General features: G+C 51.6%; 1 protein-coding gene across 1 annotated transcript in view; it reads left to right on the top strand.

The window, feature by feature from the left end:
• Positions 1–19,269, top strand: part of LOC137331665 (unconventional myosin-VIIa-like) — a 252,700-nt gene extending 233,431 nt beyond the window's left edge. The window contains exons 48-49 of the mRNA XM_067995609.1: positions 18,615–18,734; positions 18,815–19,269. Of these exons, the coding sequence (XP_067851710.1) occupies positions 18,615–18,734; positions 18,815–18,901 (207 nt within the window). The 3' untranslated portion in view covers positions 18,902–19,269. The remainder of the gene's footprint in view (positions 1–18,614; positions 18,735–18,814) is intronic.
• The last annotated feature ends 7,032 nt before the right edge of the window (positions 19,270–26,301 follow it).

Raw genomic sequence — 26,301 nt, 5'->3', positions numbered from 1 at the left:
GTTCAGAGTGTGACTGTGTCCTGTGTTCAGAGTGTGACGGTGTCCTGTGTTCAGAGTGTGACGGTGTCCTGTGTTCAGAGTGTGTCCGTGACCTGTGTTCAGAGTGTGATGGTGTCCTGTGTTCAGAGTGTGATGGTGTCCCGTGTTCAGAGTGTGACGGTGTCCTGTGTTCAGAGTGTGACAGTGCCCTGTGTTCAGAGTGTGACAGTGTCCTGTGTTCAGAGTGTGACAGTGTCCTGTGTTCAGAGTGTGACAGTGTCCTGTGTTCAGAGTGTGACAGTGTCCTGTGTTCAGAGTGTGACAGTGTCCTGTGTTCAGAGTGTGACAGTGTCGTGTGTTCAGAGTGTGACGGTGTCCTGTGTTCAGAGTGTGTCAGTGACCTGTGTTCAGAGTGTGACAGTGTCCTGTGTTCAGAGTGTGACGGTGTCCTGTGTTCAGAGTGTGTCAGTGTCCTGTGTTCAGAGTGTGTCAGTGACCTGTGTTCAGAGTGTGACGGTGAACTGTGTTCAGAGTGTGTCAGTGTCCTGTGTTCAGAGTGTGACGGTGTCCTGTGTTCAGAGTGTGACAGTGTCCTGTGTTCAGAGTGTGACAGTGTCCTGTGTTCAGAGTGTGACGGTGTCCTGTGTTCAGAGTGTGACGGTGTCCTGTGTTCAGAGTGTGACAGTGTCCTGTGTTCAGAGTGTGTCAGTGACCTGTGTTCAGAGTGTGACAGTGTCCTGTGTTCAGAGTGTGACAGTGTCCTGTGTTCAGAGTGTGACAGTGTCCTGTGTTCAGAGTGTGACAGTGTCCTGTGTTCAGAGTGTGACGGTGTCCTGTGTTCAGAGTGCGACAGTGTCCTGTGTTCAGAGTGCGACAGTGTCCTGTGTTCAGAGTGCGACAGTGTCCTGTGTTCAGAGTGCGACAGTGTCCTGTGTTCAGAGTGTGACGGTGTCCTGTGTTCAGAGTGTGACGGTGTCCCGTGTTCAGAGTGTGTCAGTGACCCGTGTTCAGAGTGTGACAGTGTCCTGTGTTCAGAGTGTGACAGTGTCCTGTGTTCAGAGTGTGACAGTGTCCTGTGTTCAGAGTGTGACAGTGTCCTGTGTTCAGAGTGTGACAGTGACCTGTGTTCAGAGTGTGACAGTGTCCTGTGTTCAGAGTGTGACGGTGTCCTGTGTTCAGAGTGTGACGGTCTCCTGTGTTCAGTGTGTGACGGTGTCCTGTGTTCAGAGTGTGACAGTGTCCTGTGTTCAAAGTGTGACAGTGTCCTGTGTTCAGAGTGTGACAGTGTCCTGTGTTCAGAGTGTGACAGTGTCCTGTGTTCAGTGTGTGACGGTGTCCTGTGTTCAGAGTGTGACAGTGTCCTGTGTTCAGAGTATGACAGTGTCCTGTGTTCAGAGTGTGTCAGTGACCTGTGTTCAGAGTGTGACAGTGTCCTGTGTTCAGAGTGTGACAGTGTCCTGTGTTCAGAGTGTGACAGTGTCCTGTGTTCAGAGTGTGACGGTGTCCTGTGTTCAGAGTGTGTCAGTGACCTGTGTTCAGAGTGTGACAGTGTCCTGTGTTCAGAGTGTGACCGTATCCTGTGTTCAGAGTGTGACGGTGTCCTGTGTTCAGAGTGTGACAGTGTCCTGTGTTCAGAGTGTGACGGTGTCCTGTGTTCAGAGTGTGTCAGTGTCCTGTGTTCAGAGTGTGCCAGTGTCCTGTGTTCAGAGTGTGCCAGTGTCCTGTGTTCAGAGTGTGACGGTGTCCTTTGTTCAGAGTGTGACAGTGTCCTGTGTTCAGAGTGTGACGGTGTCCTGTGTTCAGAGTGTGACGGTGTCCTGTGTTCAGTGTGTGACAGTGTCCTTTGTTTAGAGTGTGACATTGATCTTTGTTCAGAGTGTGATGGTGTCCTGTGTTCAGAGTGTGACGGTGTCCTGTGTTCAGAGTGTGACAGTGTCCTGTGTTCAGAGTGTGTCGGTTTCCTGTGTTCAGAGTGTGACGGTGTCCTGTGTTCAGAGTGTGACAGTGTCCTGTGTTCAGAGTATGACAGTGTCCTGTGTTCAGAGTGTGACGGTGTCCTATGTTCAGAGTGTGTCAGTGACCTGTGTTCAGAGTGTGACAGTGTCCTGTGTTCAGAGTGTGACCGTATCCTGTGTTCCGAGTGTGACGGTGTCCTGTGTTCAGAGTGTGACAGTGTCCTGTGTTCAGAGTGTGACAGTGTCCTGTGTTCAGAGTGTGACAGTGTCCTGTGTTCAGAGTGTGACGGTGTCCTGTGTTTAGAGTGTGACGGTGTCCTGTGTTCAGAGTGTGTCAGTGTCCTGTGTTCAGAGTGTGACGGTGTCCTGTGTTCAGAGTGTGTCAGTGACCTGTGTTCAGAGTGTGACAGTGTCCTGTGTTCAGAGTGTGACAGTGTCCTGTGTTCAGAGTGTGACGGTGTCCTGTGTTCAGAGTGTGTCAGTGACCTGTGTTCAGAGTGTGACGGTGTCCTGTGTTCAGAGTGTGACGGTGTCCTGTGTTCAGTGTGTGACAGTGTCCTGTGTTCAGAGTGTGACAGTGATCTTTGTTCAGAGTGTGATGGTGTCCTGTGTTCAGAGTGTGACGGTGTCCTGTGTTCAGAGTGTGACAGTGTCCTGTGTTCAGAGTGTGTCGGTTTCCTGTGTTCAGAGTGTGACGGTGTCCTGTGTTCAGAGTGTGACAGTGTCCTGTGTTCAGAGTGTGACAGTGTCCTGTGTTCAGAGTGTGACGGTGTCCTATGTTCAGAGTGTGTCAGTGACCTGTGTTCAGAGTGTGACAGTGTCCTGTGTTCAGAGTGGGTCAGTGACCTGTGTTCAGAGTGTGACAGTGATCTGTGTTCAGAGTGTGACAGTGACCTGTGTTCAGAGTGTGACAGTGTCCTGTGTTCAGTGTGTGACGGTGTCCTGTGTTCAGAGTGTGACGGTGTCCTGTGTTCAGAGTGCGACAGTGTCCTGTGTTCAGAGTGTGACAGTGTCCTGTGTTCAGAGTGTGACAGTGTCCTGTGTTCAGAGTGTGACGGTGTCCTGTGTTCAGAGTGTGTCAGTGACCTGTGCTCAGAGTGTGATGGTGCCCTGTGTTCAGAGTGTGATGGTGTCCTGTGTTCAGAGTGTGACGGTGTCCTGTGTTTAGAGTGTGACAGTGTCCTGTGTTCAGAGTGGGCCGGTGTCCTGTGTTCAGAGTGTGACAGTGTCCTGTGTTCAGAGTGTGACAGTGTCCTGTGTTCAGAGTGCGACAGTGTCCTGTGTTCAGAGTGCGACAGTGTCCTGTGTTCAGAGTGCGACGGTGTCCTGTGTTCAGAGTGTGACGGTGTCCTGTGTTCAGAGTGTGACGGTGTCCTGTGTTCAGAGTGTGACGGTGTCCTGTGTTCAGAGTGTGTCAGTGACCTGTGTTCAGAGTGTGACAGTGTCCTGTGTTCAGAGTGTGACAGTGTCCTGTGTTCAGAGTGTGACAGTGTCCTGTGTTCAGAGTGTGACAGTGACCTGTGTTCAGAGTGTGACAGTGTCCTGTGTTCAGAGTGTGACAGTGTCCTGTGTTCAGAGTGTGACAGTGTCCTGTGTTCAGAGTGTGTCAGTGACCTGTGTTCAGAGTGTGACAGTGTCCTGTGTTCAGAGTGTGACGGTGTCCTGTGTTCAGAGTGTGTCAGTGACCTGTGTTCAGAGTGTGACAGTGTCCTGTGTTCAGAATGTGACCGTATCCTGTGTTCAGAGTGTGACGGTGTCCTGTGTTCAGAGTGTGACAGTGTCCTGTGTTCAGAGTGCGACAGTGTCCTGTGTTCAGAGTGCGACAGTGTCCTGTGTTCAGAGTGCGACAGTGTCCTGTGTTCAGAGTGCGACAGTGTCCTGTGTTCAGAGTGCGACAGTGTCCTGTGTTCAGAGTGTGACGGTGTCCTGTGTTCAGAGTGTGACGGTGTCCCGTGTTCAGAGTGTGTCAGTGACCCGTGTTCAGAGTGTGACAGTGTCCTGTGTTCAGAGTGTGACAGTGTCCTGTGTTCAGAGTGTGACAGTGTCCTGTGTTCAGAGTGTGACAGTGTCCTGTGTTCAGAGTGTGACAGTGACCTGTGTTCAGAGTGTGACAGTGTCCTGTGTTCAGAGTGTGACGGTGTCCTGTGTTCAGAGTGTGACGGTCTCCTGTGTTCAGTGTGTGACGGTGTCCTGTGTTCAGAGTGTGACGGTGTCCTGTGTTCAGAGTGTGACGGTCTCCTGTGTTCAGTGTGTGACGGTGTCCTGTGTTCAGAGTGTGACAGTGTCCTGTGTTCAAAGTGTGACAGTGTCCTGTGTTCAGAGTGTGACAGTGTCCTGTGTTCAGAGTGTGACAGTGTCCTGTGTTCAGTGTGTGACGGTGTCCTGTGTTCAGAGTGTGACAGTGTCCTGTGTTCAGAGTATGACAGTGTCCTGTGTTCAGAGTGTGTCAGTGACCTGTGTTCAGAGTGTGACAGTGTCCTGTGTTCAGAGTGTGACAGTGTCCTGTGTTCAGAGTGTGACAGTGTCCTGTGTTCAGAGTGTGACGGTGTCCTGTGTTCAGAGTGTGTCAGTGACCTGTGTTCAGAGTGTGACAGTGTCCTGTGTTCAGAGTGTGACCGTATCCTGTGTTCAGAGTGTGACGGTGTCCTGTGTTCAGAGTGTGACAGTGTCCTGTGTTCAGAGTGTGACGGTGTCCTGTGTTCAGAGTGTGTCAGTGTCCTGTGTTCAGAGTGTGCCAGTGTCCTGTGTTCAGAGTGTGCCAGTGTCCTGTGTTCAGAGTGTGACGGTGTCCTTTGTTCAGAGTGTGACAGTGTCCTGTGTTCAGAGTGTGACGGTGTCCTGTGTTCAGAGTGTGACGGTGTCCTGTGTTCAGTGTGTGACAGTGTCCTTTGTTTAGAGTGTGACATTGATCTTTGTTCAGAGTGTGATGGTGTCCTGTGTTCAGAGTGTGACGGTGTCCTGTGTTCAGAGTGTGACAGTGTCCTGTGTTCAGAGTGTGTCGGTTTCCTGTGTTCAGAGTGTGACGGTGTCCTGTGTTCAGAGTGTGACAGTGTCCTGTGTTCAGAGTATGACAGTGTCCTGTGTTCAGAGTGTGACGGTGTCCTATGTTCAGAGTGTGTCAGTGACCTGTGTTCAGAGTGTGACAGTGTCCTGTGTTCAGAGTGTGACCGTATCCTGTGTTCCGAGTGTGACGGTGTCCTGTGTTCAGAGTGTGACAGTGTCCTGTGTTCAGAGTGTGACAGTGTCCTGTGTTCAGAGTGTGACAGTGTCCTGTGTTCAGAGTGTGACGGTGTCCTGTGTTTAGAGTGTGACGGTGTCCTGTGTTCAGAGTGTGTCAGTGTCCTGTGTTCAGAGTGTGACGGTGTCCTGTGTTCAGAGTGTGTCAGTGACCTGTGTTCAGAGTGTGACAGTGTCCTGTGTTCAGAGTGTGACGGTGTCCTGTGTTCAGAGTGTGTCAGTGACCTGTGTTCAGAGTGTGTCAGTGACCTGTGTTCAGAGTGTGACGGTGTCCTGTGTTCAGTGTGTGACAGTGTCCTGTGTTCAGAGTGTGACAGTGATCTTTGTTCAGAGTGTGATGGTGTCCTGTGTTCAGAGTGTGACGGTGTCCTGTGTTCAGAGTGTGACAGTGTCCTGTGTTCAGAGTGTGTCGGTTTCCTGTGTTCAGAGTGTGACGGTGTCCTGTGTTCAGAGTGTGACAGTGTCCTGTGTTCAGAGTGTGACAGTGTCCTGTGTTCAGAGTGTGACGGTGTCCTATGTTCAGAGTGTGTCAGTGACCTGTGTTCAGAGTGTGACAGTGTCCTGTGTTCAGAGTGGGTCAGTGACCTGTGTTCAGAGTGTGACAGTGATCTGTGTTCAGAGTGTGACAGTGTCCTGTGTTCAGTGTGTGACGGTGTCCTGTGTTCAGAGTGTGACGGTGTCCTGTGTTCAGAGTGCGACAGTGTCCTGTGTTCAGAGTGTGACAGTGTCCTGTGTTCAGAGTGTGACAGTGTCCTGTGTTCAGAGTGTGACGGTGTCCTGTGTTCAGAGTGTGTCAGTGACCTGTGCTCAGAGTGTGATGGTGCCCTGTGTTCAGAGTGTGATGGTGTCCTGTGTTCAGAGTGTGACGGTGTCCTGTGTTCAGAGTGTGACAGTGTCCTGTGTTCAGAGTGGGCCGGTGTCCTGTGTTCAGACTGTGACAGTGTCCTGTGTTCAGAGTGTGACAGTGTCCTGTGTTCAGAGTGTGACAGTGTCCTGTGTTCAGAGTGCGACAGTGTCCTGTGTTCAGAGTGCGACAGTGTCCTGTGTTCAGAGTGTGACGGTGTCCTGTGTTCAGAGTGTGACGGTGTCCTGTGTTCAGAGTGTGACGGTGTCCTGTGTTCAGAGTGTGACGGTGTCCTGTGTTCAGAGTGTGTCAGTGACCTGTGTTCAGAGTGTGACAGTGTCCTGTGTTCAGAGTGTGACAGTGTCCTGTGTTCAGAGTGTGACAGTGTCCTGTGTTCAGAGTGTGACAGTGACCTGTGTTCAGAGTGTGACAGTGTCCTGTGTTCAGAGTGTGACAGTGTCCTGTGTTCAGAGTGTGACAGTGTCCTGTGTTCAGAGTGTGTCAGTGACCTGTGTTCAGAGTGTGACAGTGTCCTGTGTTCAGAGTGTGACGGTGTCCTGTGTTCAGAGTGTGTCAGTGACCTGTGTTCAGAGTGTGACAGTGTCCTGTGTTCAGAATGTGACCGTATCCTGTGTTCAGAGTGTGACGGTGTCCTGTGTTCAGAGTGTGACAGTGTCCTGTGTTCAGAGTGTGACAGTGTCCTGTGTTCAGAGTGTGACAGTGTCCTGTGTTCAGAGTGTGACGGTGTCCTTTGTTCAGAGTGTGTCAGTGTCCTGTGTTCAGAGTGTGACAGTGTCCTGTGTTCAGAGTGTGCCAGTGTCCTGTGTTCAGAGTGTGACGGTGTCCTTTGTTCAGAGTGTGACAGTGTCCTGTGTTCAGAGTGTGACGGTGTCCTGTGTTCAGAGTGTGACGGTGTCCTGTGTTCAGTGTGTGACAGTGTCCTGTGTTCAGAGTGTGACAGTGATCTTTGTTCAGAGTGTGATGGTGTCCTGTGTTCAGAGTGTGACGGTGTCCTGTGTTCAGAGTGTGACAGTGTCCTGTGTTCAGAGTGTGACAGTGTCCTGTGTTCAGAGTGTGTCAGTGACCTGTGTTCAGAGTGTGACAGTGTCCTGTGTTCAGAGTGTGACGGTGTCCTGTGTTCAGAGTGTGACAGTGTCCTGTGTTCAGAGTGTGACAGTGTCCTGTGTTCAGAGTGTAAAAGTGTCCTGTGTTCAGTGTGTGACGGTGTCCTGTGTTCAGAGTGTGACAGTGTCCTGTGTTCAGAGTGTGACAGTGTCCTGTGTTCAGAGTGTGTCAGTGACCTGTGTTCAGAGTGTGACAGTGTCCTGTGTTCAGAGTGTGACAGTGTCCTGTGTTCAGAGTGTGACAGTGTCCTGTGTTCAGAGTGTGACGGTGTCCTGTGTTCAGAGTGTGTCAGTGACCTGTGTTCAGAGTGTGACAGTGTCCTGTGTTCAGAATGTGACCGTATCCTGTGTTCAGAGTGTGACGGTGTCCTGTGTTCAGAGTGTGACAGTGTCCTGTGTTCAGAGTGTGAGAGTGTCCTGTGTTCAGAGTGTGACAGTGTCCTGTGTTCAGAGTGTGACGGTGTCCTGTGTTCAGAGTGTGACAGTGTCCTGTGTTCAGAGTGTGACAGTGTCCTGTGTTCAGAGTGTGACAGTGTCCTGTGTTCAGAATGTGACGGTGTCCTGTGTTCAGAGTGTGACGGTGTCCTGTGTTCAGTGTGTGACGGTGTCCTGTGTTCAGAGTGTGACAGTGTCCTGTGTTCAGAGTGTGACAGTGTCCTGTGTTCAGAGTGTGACAGTGTCCTGTGTTCAGAGTGTGACAGTGTCCTGTGTTCAGAGTGTGACAGTGTCCTGTGTTCAGAGTGTGACAGTGTCCTGTGTTCAGTGTGTGACGGTGTCCTGTGTTCAGAGTGTGACAGTGTCCTGTGTTCAGAGTGTGTCAGTGACCTGTGTTCAGAGTGTGACAGTGTCCTGTGTTCAGAGTGTGACAGTGTCCTGTGTTCAGAGTGTGACAGTGTCCTGTGTTCAGAGTGTGACGGTGTCCTGTGTTCAGAGTGTGTCAGTGACCTGTGTTCAGAGTGTGACAGTGTCCTGTGTTCAGAGTGTGACCGTATCCTGTGTTCAGAGTGTGACGGTGTCCTGTGTTCAGAGTGTGACAGTGTCCTGTGTTCAGAGTGTGACAGTGTCCTGTGTTCAGAGTGTGACAGTGTCCTGTGTTCAGAGTGTGACGGTGTACTGTGTTCAGAGTGTGTCAGTGTCCTGTGTTCAGAGTGTGACAGTGTCCTGTGTTCAGAGTGTGCCAGTGTCCTGTGTTCAGAGTGTGACAGTGTCCTGTGTTCAGAGTGCGACAGTGTCCTGTGTTCAGAGTGTGACAGTGTCCTGTGTTCAGAGTGTGACGGTGTTCTGTGTTCAGAGTGTGACGGTGTCCTGTGTTCAGAGTGTGTCAGTGTCCTGTGTTCAGAGTGTGACAGTGTCCTGTGTTCAGAGTGTGACAGTGTCCTGTGTTCAGAGTGTGACGGTGTCCTGTGTTCAGAGTGTGTCAGTGACCTGTGTTCAGAGTGTGATGGTGTCCTGTGTTCAGAGTGTGACAGTGTCCTGTGTTCAGAGTGTGACGGTGTCCTGTGTTCAGAGTGTGACAGTGTCCTGTGTTCAGAGTGTGACAGTGTCCTGTGTTCAGAGTGTGACGGTGTCCTGTGTTCAGTTTGTGACGGTGTCCTGTGTTCAGAGTGTGACAGTGTCCTGTGTTCAGAGTGTGTCAGTGACCTGTGTTCAGAGTGTGCCAGTGTCCTGTGTTCAGAGTGTGCCAGTGTCCTGTGTTCAGAGTGTGACAGTGTCCTGTGTTCAGAGTGTGACAGTGTCCTGTGTTCAGAGTGTGACGGTGTCCTGTGTTCAGAGTGTGTCAGTGACCTGTGTTCAGAGTGTGACAGTGTCCTGTGTTCAGAGTGTGACCGTATCCTGTGTTCAGAGTGTGATGGTGTCCTGTGTTCAGAGTGTGACAGTGTCCTGTGTTCAGAGTGTGACAGTGTCCTGTGTTCAGAGTGTGACAGTGTCCTGTGTTCAGAGTGTGACGGTGTCCTGTGTTCAGAGTGTGTCAGTGTCCTGTGTTCAGAGTGTGACAGTGTCCTGTGTTCAGAGTGTGCCAGTGTCCTGTGTTCAGAGTGTGACGGTGTCCTGTGTTCAGAGTGTGACAGTGTCCTGTGTTCAGAGTGTGACAGTGTCCTGTGTTCAGAGTGTGACGGTGTCCTGTGTTCAGAGTGTCACGGTGTCCTGTGTTCAGAGTGTGTCAGTGACCTGTGTTCAGAGTGTGACAGTGTCCTGTGTTCAGAGTGTGACGGTGTCCTGTGTTCAGAGTGTGACATTAACCTGTGTTCAGAGTGTGATGGTGTCCTGTGTTCAGAGTGTGACGGTGTCCTGTGTTCAGAGTGTGACAGTGTCCTGTGTTCAGTGTGTGTCAGTGACCTGTGTTCAGTGTGTGTCAGTGTCCTGTGTTCAGAGTGTGACGGTGTCCTGTGTTCAGAGTGTGTCAGTGACCTGTCTTCAGAGTGTGACAGTGTCCTGTGTTCAGAGTGTGACGGTGTCCTGTGTTCAGAGTGTGACGGTGTCCTGTGTTCAGAGTGTGACGGTGACCTGTGTTCAGAGTGTGATGGTGTCCTGTGTTCAGAGTGTGACAGTGTCCTGTGTTCAGAGTGTGACAGTGTCCTGTGTTCAGAGTGTGACAGTGTCCTGTGTTCAGAGTGTGACAGTGTCCTGTGTTCAGAATGTGACGGTGTCCTGTGTTCAGAGTGTGACGGTGTCCTGTGTTCAGAGTGTGACGGTGTCCTGTGTTCAGAGTGTGACGGTGTCCTGTGTTCACAGTGTGATGGTGTCCTGTGTTCAGAGTGTGACAGTGTCCTGTGTTCAGAGTGTGACAGTGTCCTGTGTTCAGAGTGTCACAGTGTCCTGTGTTCAGAGTGTGACGGTGTCCTGTGTTCAGTGTGTGACGGTGTCCTGTGTTCAGTCTGTGACGGTGTCCTGTGTTCAGTGTGTGACAGTGTCCCGCGTTCAGTCTGTGAAGTGTCCTGTGTTTAGAGTGTGACGGTGACCTGTGTTCGGACTGGGACAGTCGGTGTTTTATGTTGCAGTGCCCCCAGCCTGTCCCTGTACAGATGTGTCGTGTCCACTGTGCCAGACATCCCATATTCCCTCTTCCTTGCAGTTTCACACTTCTGAATCTCATTTGAACTTTCTTTGGGACTGAATTAATTTCTCTGTACAGGATGTGAGCTGAAGCTCTGTGATATGAGGCTCTTTTTTTGTGTTGAAGCCTTGCACTGACCCTTCTTCGGGATGAATTAAATGCCTTGGACCATGGAGTCCAGTGTGGTGGGAGAACATTTCACACAGATGTAGTCGCTGGCCCTGCTCGTGTTGCTTGTTGTGACAGGGGGAGCTGCTCAGTGCCAGGCGCCTGCTGGGGTCGGATGGTAAAATGAGACTTTCTCTCCGAGTCACGCGTTGTAACCGTGTAATTTCACTGCAAAACGATTCGCTGCACCTCGGGGCTTGTTCCAGAATTCAGCCCAGCTGCTGCTTGCTGCGTCTCTGAGGTTTGCACTAAAAGGGAACTGGGTTCTGCCGCAGGTGATCTGAAAACAGATGAAAGGGAAACGAAAGTGCCTGGAGGGGGAGGGAGGCAGAGTGATGGGGGAGGGGGAGAATCTCCTTCACTCTCGAGGCAGACGATCCACTGGGGTTCTGGGCGTCCTTTCTGAGCGTGTTTCCCAGGTTGCTTCACCCAGTGATCTCAGTCCTGATCCCCCCAGGGGGTGAATGGGGCGCTCCTGATCTCCCCAGGTGGTGAATGGGGCACTCCTGATCCCCCCAGGGGGTGAATGGGATCTCCTGATCTCCCCAGGGGGTGAATGGGGCGCTCCTGATCCCCCCAGGGGGTGAATGGGATCTCCTGATCTCCCCAGGGGGTGAATGGGGCGCTCCTGATCTCCCCAGGGGGTGAATGGGGCACTCCTGATCTCCCCAGGGGGTGAATGGGATTTCCTGATCTCCCCAGGGGGTGAATGGGATTTCCTGATCTCCCCAGGGGGTGAATGGGATCTGCTGATCTCCCCAGGGGGTGAATGGGATCTCCTGATCTCCCCAGGGGGTGAATGGGATCTCCTGATCTCCCCAGGGGGTGAATGGGATCTCCTGATCTCCCCAGGGGGTGAATGGCATCTCCTGATCTCCCCAGGGGGTGAATGGGATCTCCTGATCTCCCCAGGGGGTGAATGGGGAGCTCCTGATCTCCCCAGGGGGTGAATGGGGTGCTCCTGATCTCCCCAAGGGGTGAATGGGATCTCCTGATCTCCCCAAGGGGTGAATGGGGCACTCCTGATCTCCCCAGGGGGTGAATGGGGTGCGCCTGATCTCCCCAGGTGCTGAATGGGATCTCCTGATCTCCCCAGGGGGTGAATGGGGCGCTCCTGATCTCCCCAGGGGGTGAATGGGATCTCCTGATCTCCCCAGGGGGTGAATGGGGATCTCCTGATCTCCCCAGGGGGTGAATGGGATCGCCTGATCTCCCCAGGGGGTGAATGGGGTGCTCCTGATCACCCCAGGTGGTGAATGGGATCTCCTGATCTCCCCAGGGGGTGAATGGGATCTCCTGATCTCCCCAGGGGGTGAATGGGATCTCCTGATCTCCCCAGGGGGTGAATGGGACCTCCTGATCTCCCCAGGGGGTGAATGGGGTGCTCCTGATCTCCCCAGGGGGTGAATGGGGTGCTCCTGATCTCCCCAGGGGGTGAATGGGGTGCTCCTGATCTCCCCAGGGGGTGAATGGGATCTCCTGATCTCCCCAGGGGGTGAATGGGGCACTCCTGATCTCCCCAGGGGGTGAATGGGATCTCCTGATCCCCCCAGGGGGTGAATGGGGCGCTCCTGATCCCCCCAGGGAGTGAATGGGGCGCTCCTGATCTCCCCAGGGGGTGAATGGGGCGCTCCTGATCTCCCCAAGGGGTGAATGGGGCGCTCCTGATCTCCCCAGGGGGTGAATGGGGCGCTCCTGATCTCCCCAGGGGGTGAATGGGGATCTCCTGATCCCCCAGGGGGTGAATGGGGATCTCCTGATCCCCCCAGGGGGTGAATGGGGCGCTCCTGATCTCCCCAGGGGGTGAATGGGGCGCTCCTGATCTCCCCAGGGGGTGAATGGGGATCTCCTGATCCCCCCAGGGGGTGAATGGGGCGCTCCTGATCCCCCCAGGGGGTGAATGGGGATCTCCTGATCCCCCCAGGGGGTGAATGGGGATCTCCTGATCCCCCCAGGGGGTGAATGGGGATCTCCTGATCCCCCCAGGGGGTGAATGGGGATCTCCTGATCTCCCCAGGGGGTGATATTGAGAGAGCCATACGGGAATTTCTAAAAAGGTCAAATCAGAAGGTTGAGCTTCCTGTGTGCTGCTTCAGTGACGCTGTTTATCTCTTTCGATTAGCGACAGTTAGGAATTTTATTAAAACAGTGAATTTTCAACCATTAAAATAGCAGATGGAAGAATTTGATGCAATATTTGAAGTGTTCGTCCAATAACATGGCACAGGGTGATTTCCACATGTATGAGAACACAAGGAATTCAGGAGTGAGAAAAGGCCACACGTCCCTCTTTGGTTATTCTACCATGGACCCCTCTCTCCCACCCCCTTTGCCCTCCTGCTGTAGGGAACACGATGGGTTATTGAGCGATGCTGAACTCCCAGCACGGAACAGAAGAACAGGAGGTACATTGGTTTAGACACTTGCCTTTCACCTCTGGGATCTGCCTGAACTGGTGAAACGTCTCCCCTCTCTCTGCTAGCTATAGGGCTCCAATGTAAAGTGACAGGACTATGGACGAGAAATGGTTAAATGTCACCCTGTGGGATGCTCACGTGAGACTGGGGGCTGAGGCATATTGCTGGGGCAGTGTAGAGGGAGCTTTTTCTTGTACCTGACCTGGGAGTGCTTGAGACTGACACCAGGCACCTGATGTACTCAGCACTCTATATGCCATCGCTGGCATCCCTCGCCTTGATGAGCACAAAAAGACATTGAGAGAAGAGAAACAGCTGGTCCAATCATCTTTAACCCTAGACAGGACAGCAGGCTCAACAAATTGCTTCCTGGTGGAAGCAGTGAAAGACTTGGAGAAACTGTGCTGGGCAGACTGAAGGGTGAGACACAAATTTCCTCCTGCTTCAGCAGCCTTGGTGAGTGATGGTTTGCTCTGCAGACAAGGGACAGAGTTTCCGTTGACGAGACTGTCTGGAAAAGGTTCCCACGGACAGGAGCCGTGGAATGCAGGAGTCCTCTCCAGCGATCCTGTTTAGAAGGTTTGGATTGATACAGAAAGTTGAGCTACAGCAGCAGCAGTTTGTGTTCTTGGCAGCAACACGGAGACCTAGTGTTACCAACTCTAGTCCTTCTTACTCCGGGCACAATCTGGTGTGGAACTGGCAGCTCAGGCATGTTACGTCCACTCAATGACATCTGAAGAATGCAGGAAAAACTGTTAAATAGCAATGCACAGTTTTTGCAAATGTCTTTGGAGGGCATATAGGATCATAGAACCAGAGAGGTCCATGCAGCTCTTTGCTGGAACAATCCAAAACTAATCCCACTACTCTCTCCCCAAAGCCCTGTATCTCCTGCTTCAAACGTTTATCCCATTTTCCCCTAAAAGATGCAATGGTGTCTACCTCAACTAAAAAGGAAAAAAGAAAGACTTCCATTTCTACAGCACCATTCACGCCCACAGAACATCCCAAAGTGCTTTACAGCCAATGAAATACTTTTTGAAGTGTAGTCACTGTTGTAATGTAGAAAACTCGGCAGCCAATTTGTGCACAGCAAGGTCCCACAAGCAGCAATGTGATAATGACCAGGACATCTGTTTTTAGGTGTTGGTTGAACGATAAATATTGGCCAGAACTCCCCTGCTCTTCTTCGAAATAGTGCCATGGGATCTTTTACATCCACCTGAGAGGGCAGACAGGGCCTCAGTTTAACGTCTCATCCGAAAGACATTGCAGCACTCTCTCAGTACTGCACCAGGAGTATCAGCCTGGATTTTGTACTCAAGTCTCTGGAGTGGGACTTGAACCTTTGGACTCAGAGGCAAGAGCACAGACCCATTGAGCCACAGTTGACTGCTCCCTGTGGCAAAGCGTTCCAGGCTCCAACAACTCTCTGTGCAAAGAAATTTCTCCTAATCTCTCCCTCCACTCTTAGTTACAATTTTATGTTGGTGACCACTCATCACTGGCTCCCCAACCGGAGGAAATCGTTTTTCCTCATTCACCCCATCAAAATCCTGCTGAATTTTAAAAACCTCAATTAAATCTCCTCTTAGCTTTTTCCTTTCCAGTGGAAACAGCCCGAGTATCTCCAGTCTCTCCTCATCACTATGGTTTCCCACTCCTGGCATCACCCTGGTGAATCCACACTGTTTGCTCTCTATGGCTTTAATGCCCTTTCTATAATGGGACACCCAATAACTGCACACAGCTGTAGGAATGCTGGGTTTCGGTATCCTGACAAATACAAGCCAAGGAACCAGTGGAATCCTTATCTCCCTCGCTAAGGGACTGCCTGGGGTTTATCACCCAGCTTTAGGCCTAGGAGTGAAGGGTGCCTGAGTCAGCTCACTGAACCACCTTACATCACCCAGTTTAGATTGAATCTGAGTTCACCTCACCAACTCCCAATCGGGACACCCACAAGCGACTGAGTGAATGAATTAACACTTTCTTGCCAAATCATCAAAGAAGTCAGACAGTAAGTCATGCTTATTAACTACAAAATCGCAACTTGAAGTTAAGCATTGAGTATAAGAACAGTTAATAGATATAAATTGATGTAGTCAGGGTCATCCTGCAGTGTGAAGAACAAACCATTAATAGAAAGAGTCACTTTAACAAAATGAGTAACAAAGATTGTAAAGTGTGACAGGTTTATTTCACGCCTAGGAGTTATTTCCTGAACCAAGTCTTCCAAATGGCTTTCTAACTATAGCAAGGAATGTCTTGTTTGTCTACACAAGCCATTATGGCTTAATTAGCTTAGAAGCCTGCACGGTTTTAGGTTAGAAACTGTGTGGTTTGAATTGCTTTGCATCGCAGCAACTTCCCAACATTCTGTTCCATTTTGACTGGGTGTCTTTTAAGCTAAAACTCCCTTTTGAGAACATTTCAGGCAGTTTACAGGGCATTTCCCCAAACGATCTTTAAGCCACGGGTACTTTTCTTACACTGGACCATATCTGTGACCTAACCGATATATGACAATCTATGTCCCTATTTATAACTCTAAGGGTGAATTTCCTCAGATCTTCTCTCCTTGTGCTGCCGTAACTTTGGTGGAAATTCAGTAGAAACACCATTTACCCAAGTAAAATGCTATTGGTCTTTTTATAGCTTTATCTATCAGCACCTCCAAGGAATTATGTATAGGAACTCCTAGCTCTCTCTGCTTATCCACATCCTTTAGCGTCTTTGCATTGAGTGTATATTTGTTTATCCTTTCAAAATGTATTACTTCACACTTGTCCACATTAAACGGCATCTACCACCTCTCTGCCCATTCTGCTGACCTATGTCTTTCTGAAGTCGTTTACATTTCTCCTCACCGTTTGCCAAACCCCTAGTTCTGTGTTGTCAGCAAGTTCCAATATTGTGCTCTCTATCTCCCAACTCCAAATATACTGGGAACAAAAGTAGAGCCAGCACTGACCCCTAGGCCACACCGCTCCCAACCCTTCTCCAATCTGAGCAACATTGATTAAACCTGTTCTTTGTTTCCTGTCCGTCAACCAACTTTCTGTCCATGTTGATAAATTTCCTCTTATACCGTATGCTTGACTTTTGTAACAAATCTCCTTATCAAATGTCTTCTGAAAATTCATTGACACCACATGTACTGTTGTCCTTTGTAAAGTTTCTGCCTGATTGGCACAGTCCAGTCATTCTAGTTCGAGGAGCAGGGTGAAAGCCATAATGCCTATGATGCATCTCTCTTTCTCACTCACTCACTCACTCACACACAGTGTGTTCACAAAAGCTCCCTGGTCCTTTTCTACCTGGTTGTCATATCACATGGCTTGTGGTGGTGCACTTTGGGTATTGTAATTCCACAGGAGGACGTAGATTCTGCACCTACCATGAGGCATTTGTCTCTCACATACATCCAAGGCAGCTGGAAAATCAGCAGCAGCCAAGGCCCAGGTAAACTGTCCAACACAAGCCCCAGGCACGTGACAGAGTGCAGGCCTAGGTGGGGGAAGTATCCTGCAGTCATTTCTAATGTTAAATGATCAATTCTATGAGTAAGTTTAATGAGCCTATTGAGAAGTGTGTAATTTTTTTTGAATGTTTGTTATGCCCGAGCCCTGAACCCTCTTCTTTCTCTCTCCAGTTTCTCTCCCATCTCCCCTCTGAGCTCATCTTGGCCATGAGACCCACCTCCTGCTCACTCGACCCTATTCCCACTAAACTGCTGACCACCCAACTTCCCTCCCTGGCCCCTGTGCTTGCTAACATGAGTGGTTCTGTCTCCTCAGGTACTGTCCCTCTCTCTTTCAAAACCATCGTCATCATTCCCTCCTGAAAAAAACCATCCTTGACCCCTCTGACCTTACAACCTTCTGTCCTTGCATGCTACCGCCCCATCTCCCACCTCCCTTTCCTCTCCAAATTCCTTTGAACGTGTTGTCGACTCCCAAATCCGTGCCCATCTTTCCTACAACTCCATGATTGAAACTCTCCATTAAGGTTTCCGCCCCTGCCACAGCACTGGAATGGCCCTTATCAACGTCACAAATGAAATCTTCTGCTGGTTACTGAATCCTCATTGGTAATTTGTGCAACTTTTTATTTGCTCACATCAATTGAATATTTGATTGGTAATTTAACAGATAAATGACTATTTGACCCAATCATCATTCTTTTGCCCTTTGCATATGTGACATCCCTGGGACAGACTTCAGGCGTTCCACCTATTAATACTTTGGAAATGCATCACAGTCCAGGAAGATTGACACTCAATTGGGAGTCACCACCTCTGGGTGTGACGTTGTCCTGTTTATGGCCAGTGGTGCTGCACCCCCTCAGAGATATCTTACCATTGATAGGTTAGTGGAGACTTACAGTAGCTCTCAGCACCCACATGGTCACTAGTGTTATTAGGACTCTGGAGGTCACCAGTTTATACAAGAGAGTCAACAGCACCCTCCCAATGTAAAGATTCCTTCGCCCCACCATTGGAGGCCGTGTCTTCAGCCGTGCAGGTTCTAAGCTCTGGAATTCCCTCCCAAACCTCTCCGCCTCTCCATCTCTCTCTCCTCCTTTAAGTCACTCCTTAAAACCTACCACTTTGACCAAGCTTTTGGTCACCTGTCCTAGTATCTCTCTTTGTGGCTCAGTGTCAAGTTTTGTCTGAAGGCAGATGAAATTTAATGCAGAGAAGTGTGAAGCGATACATTTTGGTATGATGAATGAGGAGAGGCAATATAAACTAAATGGTATAATTTTAAAGGGGGTGCAGGAACAGAGAGACCTGGGGGTGTATGTACACAAATCTTTGAAGGTGGCAGGATAAGTTGAGAAGGCTGTTAAAAAAGTATATGGGATCCTGGGCTTTATTAATAGAGGCATACAGTACAACAGCAAGGAAGTTATGCTGAACTTTTATAAATCACTGGTTTGGCCTCAGCTGGAGTATTGTGTTCATTTCTGGGCACCACACTTTAGGAAGGATGTCAAGGCCTTAAAGAGGGTGCAGAAGAGATTTACTAGAATGATACCAGGGATGAGGGACTTCAGTTATGTGGAGAGACTGGAGAAGCTGGGGTTGTTCTCCTTAGAACAGAGAAGATTGAAAAGAGATTTGATAGAGGTGTTCAAAATCATGAATGGTTTTGATAGAGCAAATAAGGAGAGACTGTCTCCAGTGGCAGAAGGGTCAGTGCCCAGAGGACACAGATTTAAGGTGATTGGCAAAAGAGCCAGAGGCAACATGAGGAAGCATTTTTTTAGGTAGTGAGTTGTAATGATCTGGAATGCACTGCCTGACTAACTTTCGAAAGGGAATTGGATAAATACTTGAAGGGAAAAAATTTACCGGGCTATGGGAAAAGGATGGGGGAGTGGGACTAATTGGATGGCTCTTTCAAAGAGTCGGCACAGGCATGATGGGCCAAATGGCCTCCTCCTGTGCTGTACCACATTATGATATGATAATGCTCTTGTGAAGCGCCTTGGGACGTTTTATTACAATAAAGGTGCTGCATAAATGCAGGTTGCTATTGTTGGTTTCACATAGAAACACTGGATTACAAGGTGTCAAAGAGAATAGCAGTGTCATGGAGACATGACTGTACGTGAGGATGTACTGGTAGACTATGGAGTCCATCAATAGTATGAATGGTGATGATTCTGTCCTGATTGACAGTTTAGTGGAATGGTTCCTATTTGTATCCATGTTTCAGTAAGGATAATTTGCAGCGACTGAGGTCCCCGATCCTTGGGATGGCCCAACTCCAGGTCAATGAGTTGCGCTCAGGCTCTTGATGTTTCTCTGCTCTCTCCTTGCAGGTAGCTTTAGTGACTCATCCATTCAATAAAATCTCAAACTGGTGCAGTGGCAGCACATACTTCCACATGTCGGTCGGCAGTCTGGTCCGAGGTGGAAAGATTCTCTGCGAAACCTCACTGGTAAGGATGGTCAGTGACCAGAACGGCAGTGTGGGGCAAACTGCATTTCATTCTTTAACCATTTGTTTATTTGATTAAAGGGTTACAAAATGGACGACCTTCTGACATCATATGTGAGTGTGTATTTAGCCACTGCAAAGCAAAGTACGGCTCGATTCCCTTCCTGATGGGACCAACGTTAAAGGATTTGGATTCTGCCAACAGCGCCATGAGATTGTTACATCTCTCCCTCTGCCCCACCTCTCCCTCTTATCCCACCCCCTCGCTCTTCCCACCTCTCTCTCTCTGCCCCACCTCACTCCCTCTCTCTCTCTGCCCCACCTCACTCCCTCTCTCTGCCCCACTCGCTCCCTCTCTCTCTGCCCCACCTCACTCCCTCTCTCTCTCTGCCCCACCTCGCTCCCTCTCTCTCTCTGCCCCACCTCGCTCTCTCTCTCTCTGCCCCACTCGCTCCCTCTCTCTCTGCCCCACCTCACTCCCTCTCTCTCTGCCCCACCTCGCTCCCTCTCTCTCTCTGCCCCACCTCGCTCCCTCTCTCTCTCTCTGCCCCACCTCACTCCCTCTCTCTCTCTGCCCCACTCGCTCCCTCTCTCTCTCTGCCCCACTCGCTCTCTCTCTCTCTCTGCCCCACCTCGCTCCCTCTCTCTCTCTGCCCCACCTCGCTCCCTCTCTCTCTCTGCCCCACCTCGCTCCCTCTCTCTCTCTGCCCCACCTCGCTCCCTCTCTCTCTCTGCCCCACCTCACTCACTCTCTCTCTCTGCCCCACCTCACTCCCTCTCTCTCTCTGCCCCACCTCGCTCCCTCTCTCTCTCTGCCCCACCTCGCTCTCTCTCTCTCTCTGCCCCACCTCGCTCCCTCTCTCTCTCTGCCCCACCTCGCTCCCTCTCTCTCTCTGCCCCACCTCACTCCCTCTCTCTCTCTGCCCCACCTCACTCCCTCTCTCTCTCTCTGCCCCACCTCGCTCCCTCTCTCTCTCTGCCCCACTCGCTCCCTCTCTCTCTCTGCCCCACCTCACTCCCTCTCTCTCTCTGCCCCACCTCACTCCCTCTCTCTCTCTCTGCCCCACCTCGCTCCCTCTCTCTGCCCCACTCGCTCCCTCTCTCTCTCTGCCCCACCTCACTCCCTCTCTCTCTCTGCCCCACCTCACTCCCTCTCTCTGCCCCACCTCGCTCCCTCTCTCTATGCCCCACCTCACTCCCTCTCTCTCTCTCTGCCCCACTCGCTCCCTCTCTCTCTCTGCCCCACCTCACTCCCTCTCTCTCTCTGCCCCACCTCACTCCCTCTCTCTCTCTCTGCCCCACCTCGCTCCCTCTCTCTGCCCCACTCGCTCCCTCTCTCTCTGCCCCACTTCGCTCCCTCTCTCTCTGCCCCACCTCGCTCCCTCTCTCTCTGCCCCACCTCGCTCCCTCTCTCTATGCCCCACCTCACTCCCTCTCTCTCTCTCTGCCCCATCTCGCTCCCTCTCTCTCTGCCCCACTCGCTCCCTCTTTCTCTGCCCCACCTCACTCCCTCTCTCTCTCTGCCCCACCTCGCTCCCTCTTTCTCTGCCCCACCTCACTCCCTCTCTCTCTCTGCCCCACCTCGCTCCCTCTCTCTCTGCCCCACCTCGCTCCCTCTCTCTCTCTCTGCCCCACCTCGCTCCCTCTCTCTCTCTGCCCCACCTCGCTCTCTCTCTCTCTGCCCCACTTCGCTCCCTCTCTCTCTGCCCCACCTCGCTCCCTCTCTCTCGCTGCCCCACCTCACTCCCTCTCTCTCTCTGCCCCACCTCACTCCCTCTCTCTCTCTGCCCCACCTCGCTCCCTCTCTCTCTCTGCCCCACCTCGCTCTCTCTCTCTCTCTGCCCCACCTCGCTCCCTCTCTCTCTGCCCCACCTCGCTCCCTCTCTCTCTCTGCCCCACCTCACTCCCTCTCTCTCTCTGCCCCACCTCGCTCCCTGTCTCTCTCTGCCCCACTTCGCTCCCTCTCTCTCTCTGCCCCATCTCGCTCCCTCTCTCTCTCTGCCCCATCTCGCTCCCTCTCTCTCTCTGCCCCACTCGCTCCCTCTCTCTCTGCCCCACCTCACTCCCTCTCTCTCTCTGCCCCACCTCACTCCCTCTCTCTCTCTGCCCCACCTCACTCCCTCTCTCTCTCTCTGCCCCACCTCACTCCCTCTCTCTCTCTGCCCCACCTCACTCCCTCTCTCTCTCTGCCCCACCTCGCTCCCTGTCTCTCTCTGCCCCACCTCGCTCCCTCTCTCTCTGCCCCACCTCACTCCCTCTCTCTCTCTCTGCCCCATCTCGCTCCCTCTCTCTCTCTGCCCCACTCGCTCCCTCTCTCTCTGCCCCACCTCACTCCCTCTCTCTCTCTGCCCCACCTCGCTCCCTCTCTCTCTCTGCCCCACCTCGCTCCCTCTCTCTCTGCCCCACCTCGCTCCCTCTCTCTCTGCCCCACCTCGCTCTCTCTCTCTCTGCCCCACCTCGCTCCCTCTCTCTCTGCCCCACCTCGCTCCCTCTCTCTCTCTGCCCCACCTCACTCCCTCTCTCTGCCCCACCTCGCTCCCTCTCTCTCTCTGCCCCACCTCACTCCCTCTCTCTCTGCCCCACCTCGCTCCCTCTCTCTCTCTCTGCCCCACCTCGCTCCCTCTCTCTCTCTGCCCCACCTCGCTCTCTCTCTCTCTCTGCCCCACCTCGCTCCCTCTCTCTCTGCCCCACCTCGCTCCCTCTCTCTCTCTGCCCCACCTCACTCCCTCTCTCTCTCTGCCCCACCTCGCTCCCTCTCTCTCTCTGCCCCACTCGCTCCCTCTCTCTGCCCCACCTCGCTCCCTCTCTCTCTCTGCCCCACCTCACTCCCTCTCTCTCTCTGCCCCACCTCGCTCCCTCTCTCTCTCTGCCCCACCTCACTCCCTCTCTCTCTCTGCGCCACTTCTCTCTCTTATCCCACCCCCTCGCTCTTCCATCCTCTCCCTGCATCACCTCTCTCACTGTCTCTCTCTGCCCCACCTCCCTCTCCCTCTCTCTCTCTCTGCCCACCTCTTTCCTTCTCTCTCTCTGCCCACCTCTCTCCTTCTCTCTCTCTGCCCACCTCTCTCCTTCTCTCTCTCTGCCCCACCTCTCTTCCTCTATCTCTGCCCCAGCTCTCTCTGCCCCACTTCAGCTTCTTTCTCCACACCCTCTCTCTCACCTTACCACCCTTCTCCCTCTCTCCACACTCTCTCTCACATCCCCACCATTCTCCCTCGCCCCCCACCCCTCCCTCTCCCCCCACTGTCCCTCTCTCTCTCCCCCACCCCACTATCCCTCTCTCTCTCCCCGACCCCCTCCCTCTCTCCCCCCCTCTCTCTCCACCTCTATCTCTCTCCACCCACCCCCCCTCTCTCTCTCCATGCCTCTCTCTTACCCTCTCTGTCCATTTTTACTGGGCCATCACTTCACAGCTGAGAGATTGTTAAATGAACCCGGTGATGAGCAGGACAGGCCTGTGCCATGGAGCAGATGATATAATTCAATTGCAATCAAAGTGACTTATATCTGAACTGATTAATATTACTAGTGGTTTTATAACCAGTGCCTGGGCCCCATGTGACACACATGAAGACCCTTCTCTGCTCCATCTTCCAGGACCTGCTTGGAGTTGATCTTAATGTTTAATAAGTGTATTTATTGTAGTGCCTGTCCGATTAATACAAAGTGAACTCAAACCTCATAACCCACACCTCTAAACATGCACATGGGCGGAGTTCACTGCAACTCAGAAAGATTTATGCATTCGGGTACCTGAAGAGGAGCAACAACTTGCATTTATTCAGCACATTTAACGTGGTAAAACGTCCCAAGAGCCTCTGGTATCCCCATAACATGGCAGGTTCCCTGTTTGATGCTGTCTGTTTCTTGGTGTCATTGTTCAGTCTGAAGTTTCTGCACCTGCGATGTCAACTCTGTGGATGTCTGTCTCCTTATCTCTCCATAACCCAGCATCCACCCAGTCACACTCAGTCCTCCTTTAGGGTTGCCAACTCTAGTTAGATGAATTCCTGGCGGTTCCATCACATGACCTCCCGCCTGCAGCCGCCTCGCCCAGTCCAACAGCCTTTTTCCCCCTTCTCCGATACTTTTATAACTAATAAATGAAAATGTTCAAAGAAGAAAAAATAAAACCCGGAATTTATTTTAATGGCCCGATGATTTCCCTCTCTGGTTTTGCTCCAGGAGATGAAGCTTCAATTCCTGGAGACTCCAGGGCAATCCTGGAGGGTTGGCAACACTACCCCCATTATGCTGTGAGATCTCAGGGACGTGTGTTTCGCCAAGATGTGTGGCTGTAGACGACTCCAATAGCCACGGGCTCACAGCCAAGTCCATTACAGGCCAGTTATAATTACGAGAGGATGTGAGCACAAGTTCCTGTGACTGCAAGTATGTCCAATCGTGGAGGAGTTATCGTGAGCCTGTCCATGTGTGAATTGAAGTGTGCATAAAATCCAGATGTGCACTGGTGACAGAAAAGATTACCGAGTGCCACATTATCTAAATTATTCCACATTTACAGTGGGCGGTGAGCCTCTATATAATGTATTTATTCAGTGATCTGCAGGGCTCAGCCTGTCTTTCAGTCCTTAGCTCCCAGGCTTGTGTTTTATGTGTGTCGATTCTTTTGCCTGTCATCATATGGATCTCAGCAGGGTTTGACATTCCTCTGTGTGCTACTTCAACACAGTCATTAACCCGTTCATTTTAAACAAGGGGATTTTGTTAAAATGAGGTGAGCAGGAATTTGATGTGATAGGGTTAACCTGTCCGTTAAAAATTAGCACGTCTCAGACTTTCAACTGGCAGGTTCCGACTTCAGATCACCAGTTTGCTTCTCGAGTCTCTGATGTGGATTATCTCAGGGCTGGGGCCAGACTGCTCCGTACTCGTCAATAAATGAAATTCAATATCAACAGTGTCTCTGCCCTCTCACTGACTAAAAAACATGAACCTGTCACCAGGAAATCGCATAGTGATGTGGGTCTGGGTGGTGTGGGTCCGGGTGGTGTGGGTCCGGGTGGTGTGGGTCCGGGTGGTGTGGGTCCGGGTGGTGTGGGTCCGGGTGGTGTGGGTCCGGGTGGTGTGGGTCCGGGTGGTGTGGGTCCGGGTGGTGTGGGTCCGGGTGGTGTGGGTCCGTGTGATGTGGGTCTGGGTGATGTGGGTCTGGGTGGTGTGGGTCCGGGTGGTGTGGGTCCGGGTGATGTGGGTCCGTGTGATGTGGGTCTGGGTGATGTGGGTCTGGGTGGTGTGGGTCCGGGTGGTGTGGGTCCGGGTGGTGTGGGTCCGGGTGATGTGGGTCCGTGTGATGTGGGTCTGGGTGATGTGGGTCTGTGTGATGTGGGTCTGGGTGATGTGGGTCTGGGTGGTGTGGGTCTGTGTGATGTGGGTCCGGGTGGTGTGGGTCCGGGTGATGTGGGTCTGGGTGGTGTGGGTCTGGGTGGTGTGGGTCTGGGTGGTGTGGGTCTGTGTGATGTGGGTCCGGGTGGTGTGGGTCCGGGTGATGTGGGTCCGGGTGGTGTGGGTCTGGGTGGTGTGGGTCTGGGTGGTGTGGGTCTGTGTGATGTGGGTCTGGGTGGCGTGGGTCTGGACGTGGGTCTGGGTGGTGTGGGTCTGGGTGGTGTGGGTCTGGGTGGTGTGGGTCTGTGTGATGTGGGTCTGGGTGGTGTGGGTCTGGGTGGTGTGGGTCTGGGTGGTGTGGGTCTGGGTGGTGTGGGTCTGGGTGGTGTGGGTCTGGGTGGTGTGGGTCTGGGTGGTGTGGGTCTGGGTGGTGTGGGTCTGGGTGGTGTGGGTCTGTGTAATATGGGTCTGTGTAATATGGGTCTGTGTAATATGGGTCTGTGTAATATGGGTCTGTGTAATATGGGTCTGTGTAATATATATGTCTGCCCTCTCAGATGGTTGTAAAGGATCCCATTCCCTTGAAAAAGACCAAGGGAGCTCTGGTAATCGGGCCAACGTTTATTCTTCAATCAAAATTACCAAAAATGGATGATCTGGTCATTGATCTCATTGCTATTTGTGGCACCTTTCTGTGAGTAAATTGGTTGCTGCATTTCCCTCCATTACAACAGTGATTACACTTCAAAACTATTTCAATGGCTGTGAAGTGCTTTGGGACGTTGTGAATGACGGAATAGAAATGCAAATCCTTTCTTTAAATATATGCTATATTGAAGTGTTATATATCAGTTTGTTCATTTGTTTCATGAATTTGCTTAATAGTTTGAACCTAAATACAACAACTTTTATGCAGCACTTTTAACATCGTAAAATGTCCCAAGGTGCTTCACAGAGACATAATCAGAATAAAATGGATGTTGACACAAAACAGGAGATACTCGGAGGGCTGGGCAAAAGTTTGGTCAAAGAGCTCTTGCCTCTGAGTCAGCGGGCACGGGTTCAAGCCCCACTCCAGATATTTGAGCACAAAATCTAGGCTGACAATCCAGTGTAGTGCCGAGGGAGTGCTGCACTGTCGGAGGTGCCGTTTTTCGGATGACGTTAAACCGAGGCCCCATCTGCCCTCTCAGGTGGACGTAAAAGATTCCATGGCACTATTTCGAAGAAGAGCAGGGAAGTTCTCCCTGGTGTCCTGGCCAATATTTATCCCTCAACCAAAAACCCTTAAAAAAATTATCAGGTCATTTATCTCATTGCTGTTTGTGGGAGCTTGCTGTGCACAAAATTGGCTGCCACGTTTCCTACAATACAACAGTGACCACACTTCAAAAATACTTAATTGTAAAGTGCTTTGGGATGTCCTGAGGTCATGTAAGGCGCTATATAAATGCAAGTTCTTCCTTCTTCCTTTAAGGAGAGTCTTAAAGGAGGAGAGGGAGGTGGAGGGGTTTAGGGAGAACTTAGGCCCTAGACAGCTGAAGGCATGGCCGCCAATGGGGAGAATATGCACAAAAGGCCAGAGTCAGTGAAAGAGAGAGTTGGGGGGCATGGTTGTAGGGCTGGAGGAGGTTTCAGGGATAGGGAGGGGTTGAGGCCATGGACGGAATTATACACAAGGGTGAGAGTTTTAAATTTGATGTGTTGGGGAACCAGGAGCCAATGGAGACCAGCGAGCACAGGAGTGATGGGTGAGTAGGACTTGTTCTGATGTGATGTGAAGGTGAGAGAGGTATCTTGGGGTGGCTCAAGATCATTTCCAGCTGAAGGAAACGTGTTCCCTTCGTTATTCTGGGTGTGTTAACGAAAGCTTAGACATCAAGGCCCATGATGGCATCTCTGGACCGTGGGGGGTCAGGACTCAACCATGGGAGCGATCGACATTGTGGTCTGTCCCGATCGGCTGCTGGAAATCCCGATGCAAACCGGGTTTCTGCAAAGTCTCGGTGGCTGATCGGGAGAATCTCGGAAAAAATTCCCAGCGTTAAGTTACAGAAACCAACAAAGCTAGAGTAAAAAGGGTACAAAAGACCCAAAAATGTAACAGCAGCTCCAGGTGATGATGTGGATAAAAGTATTAGATACAAAGATTACAGGGTGTGGAGTCTGGGTTCTGACAGCCCCATCCCACTATTTGATCTGTTGAATTCAGTTGAGTCAGCACA

Source organism: Heptranchias perlo, chromosome 13, assembly GCF_035084215.1.
Source record: "Heptranchias perlo isolate sHepPer1 chromosome 13, sHepPer1.hap1, whole genome shotgun sequence".
NCBI lineage: Eukaryota > Metazoa > Chordata > Chondrichthyes > Hexanchiformes > Hexanchidae > Heptranchias > Heptranchias perlo.
This window is presented reverse-complemented; position numbering and strand designations above follow the sequence as displayed.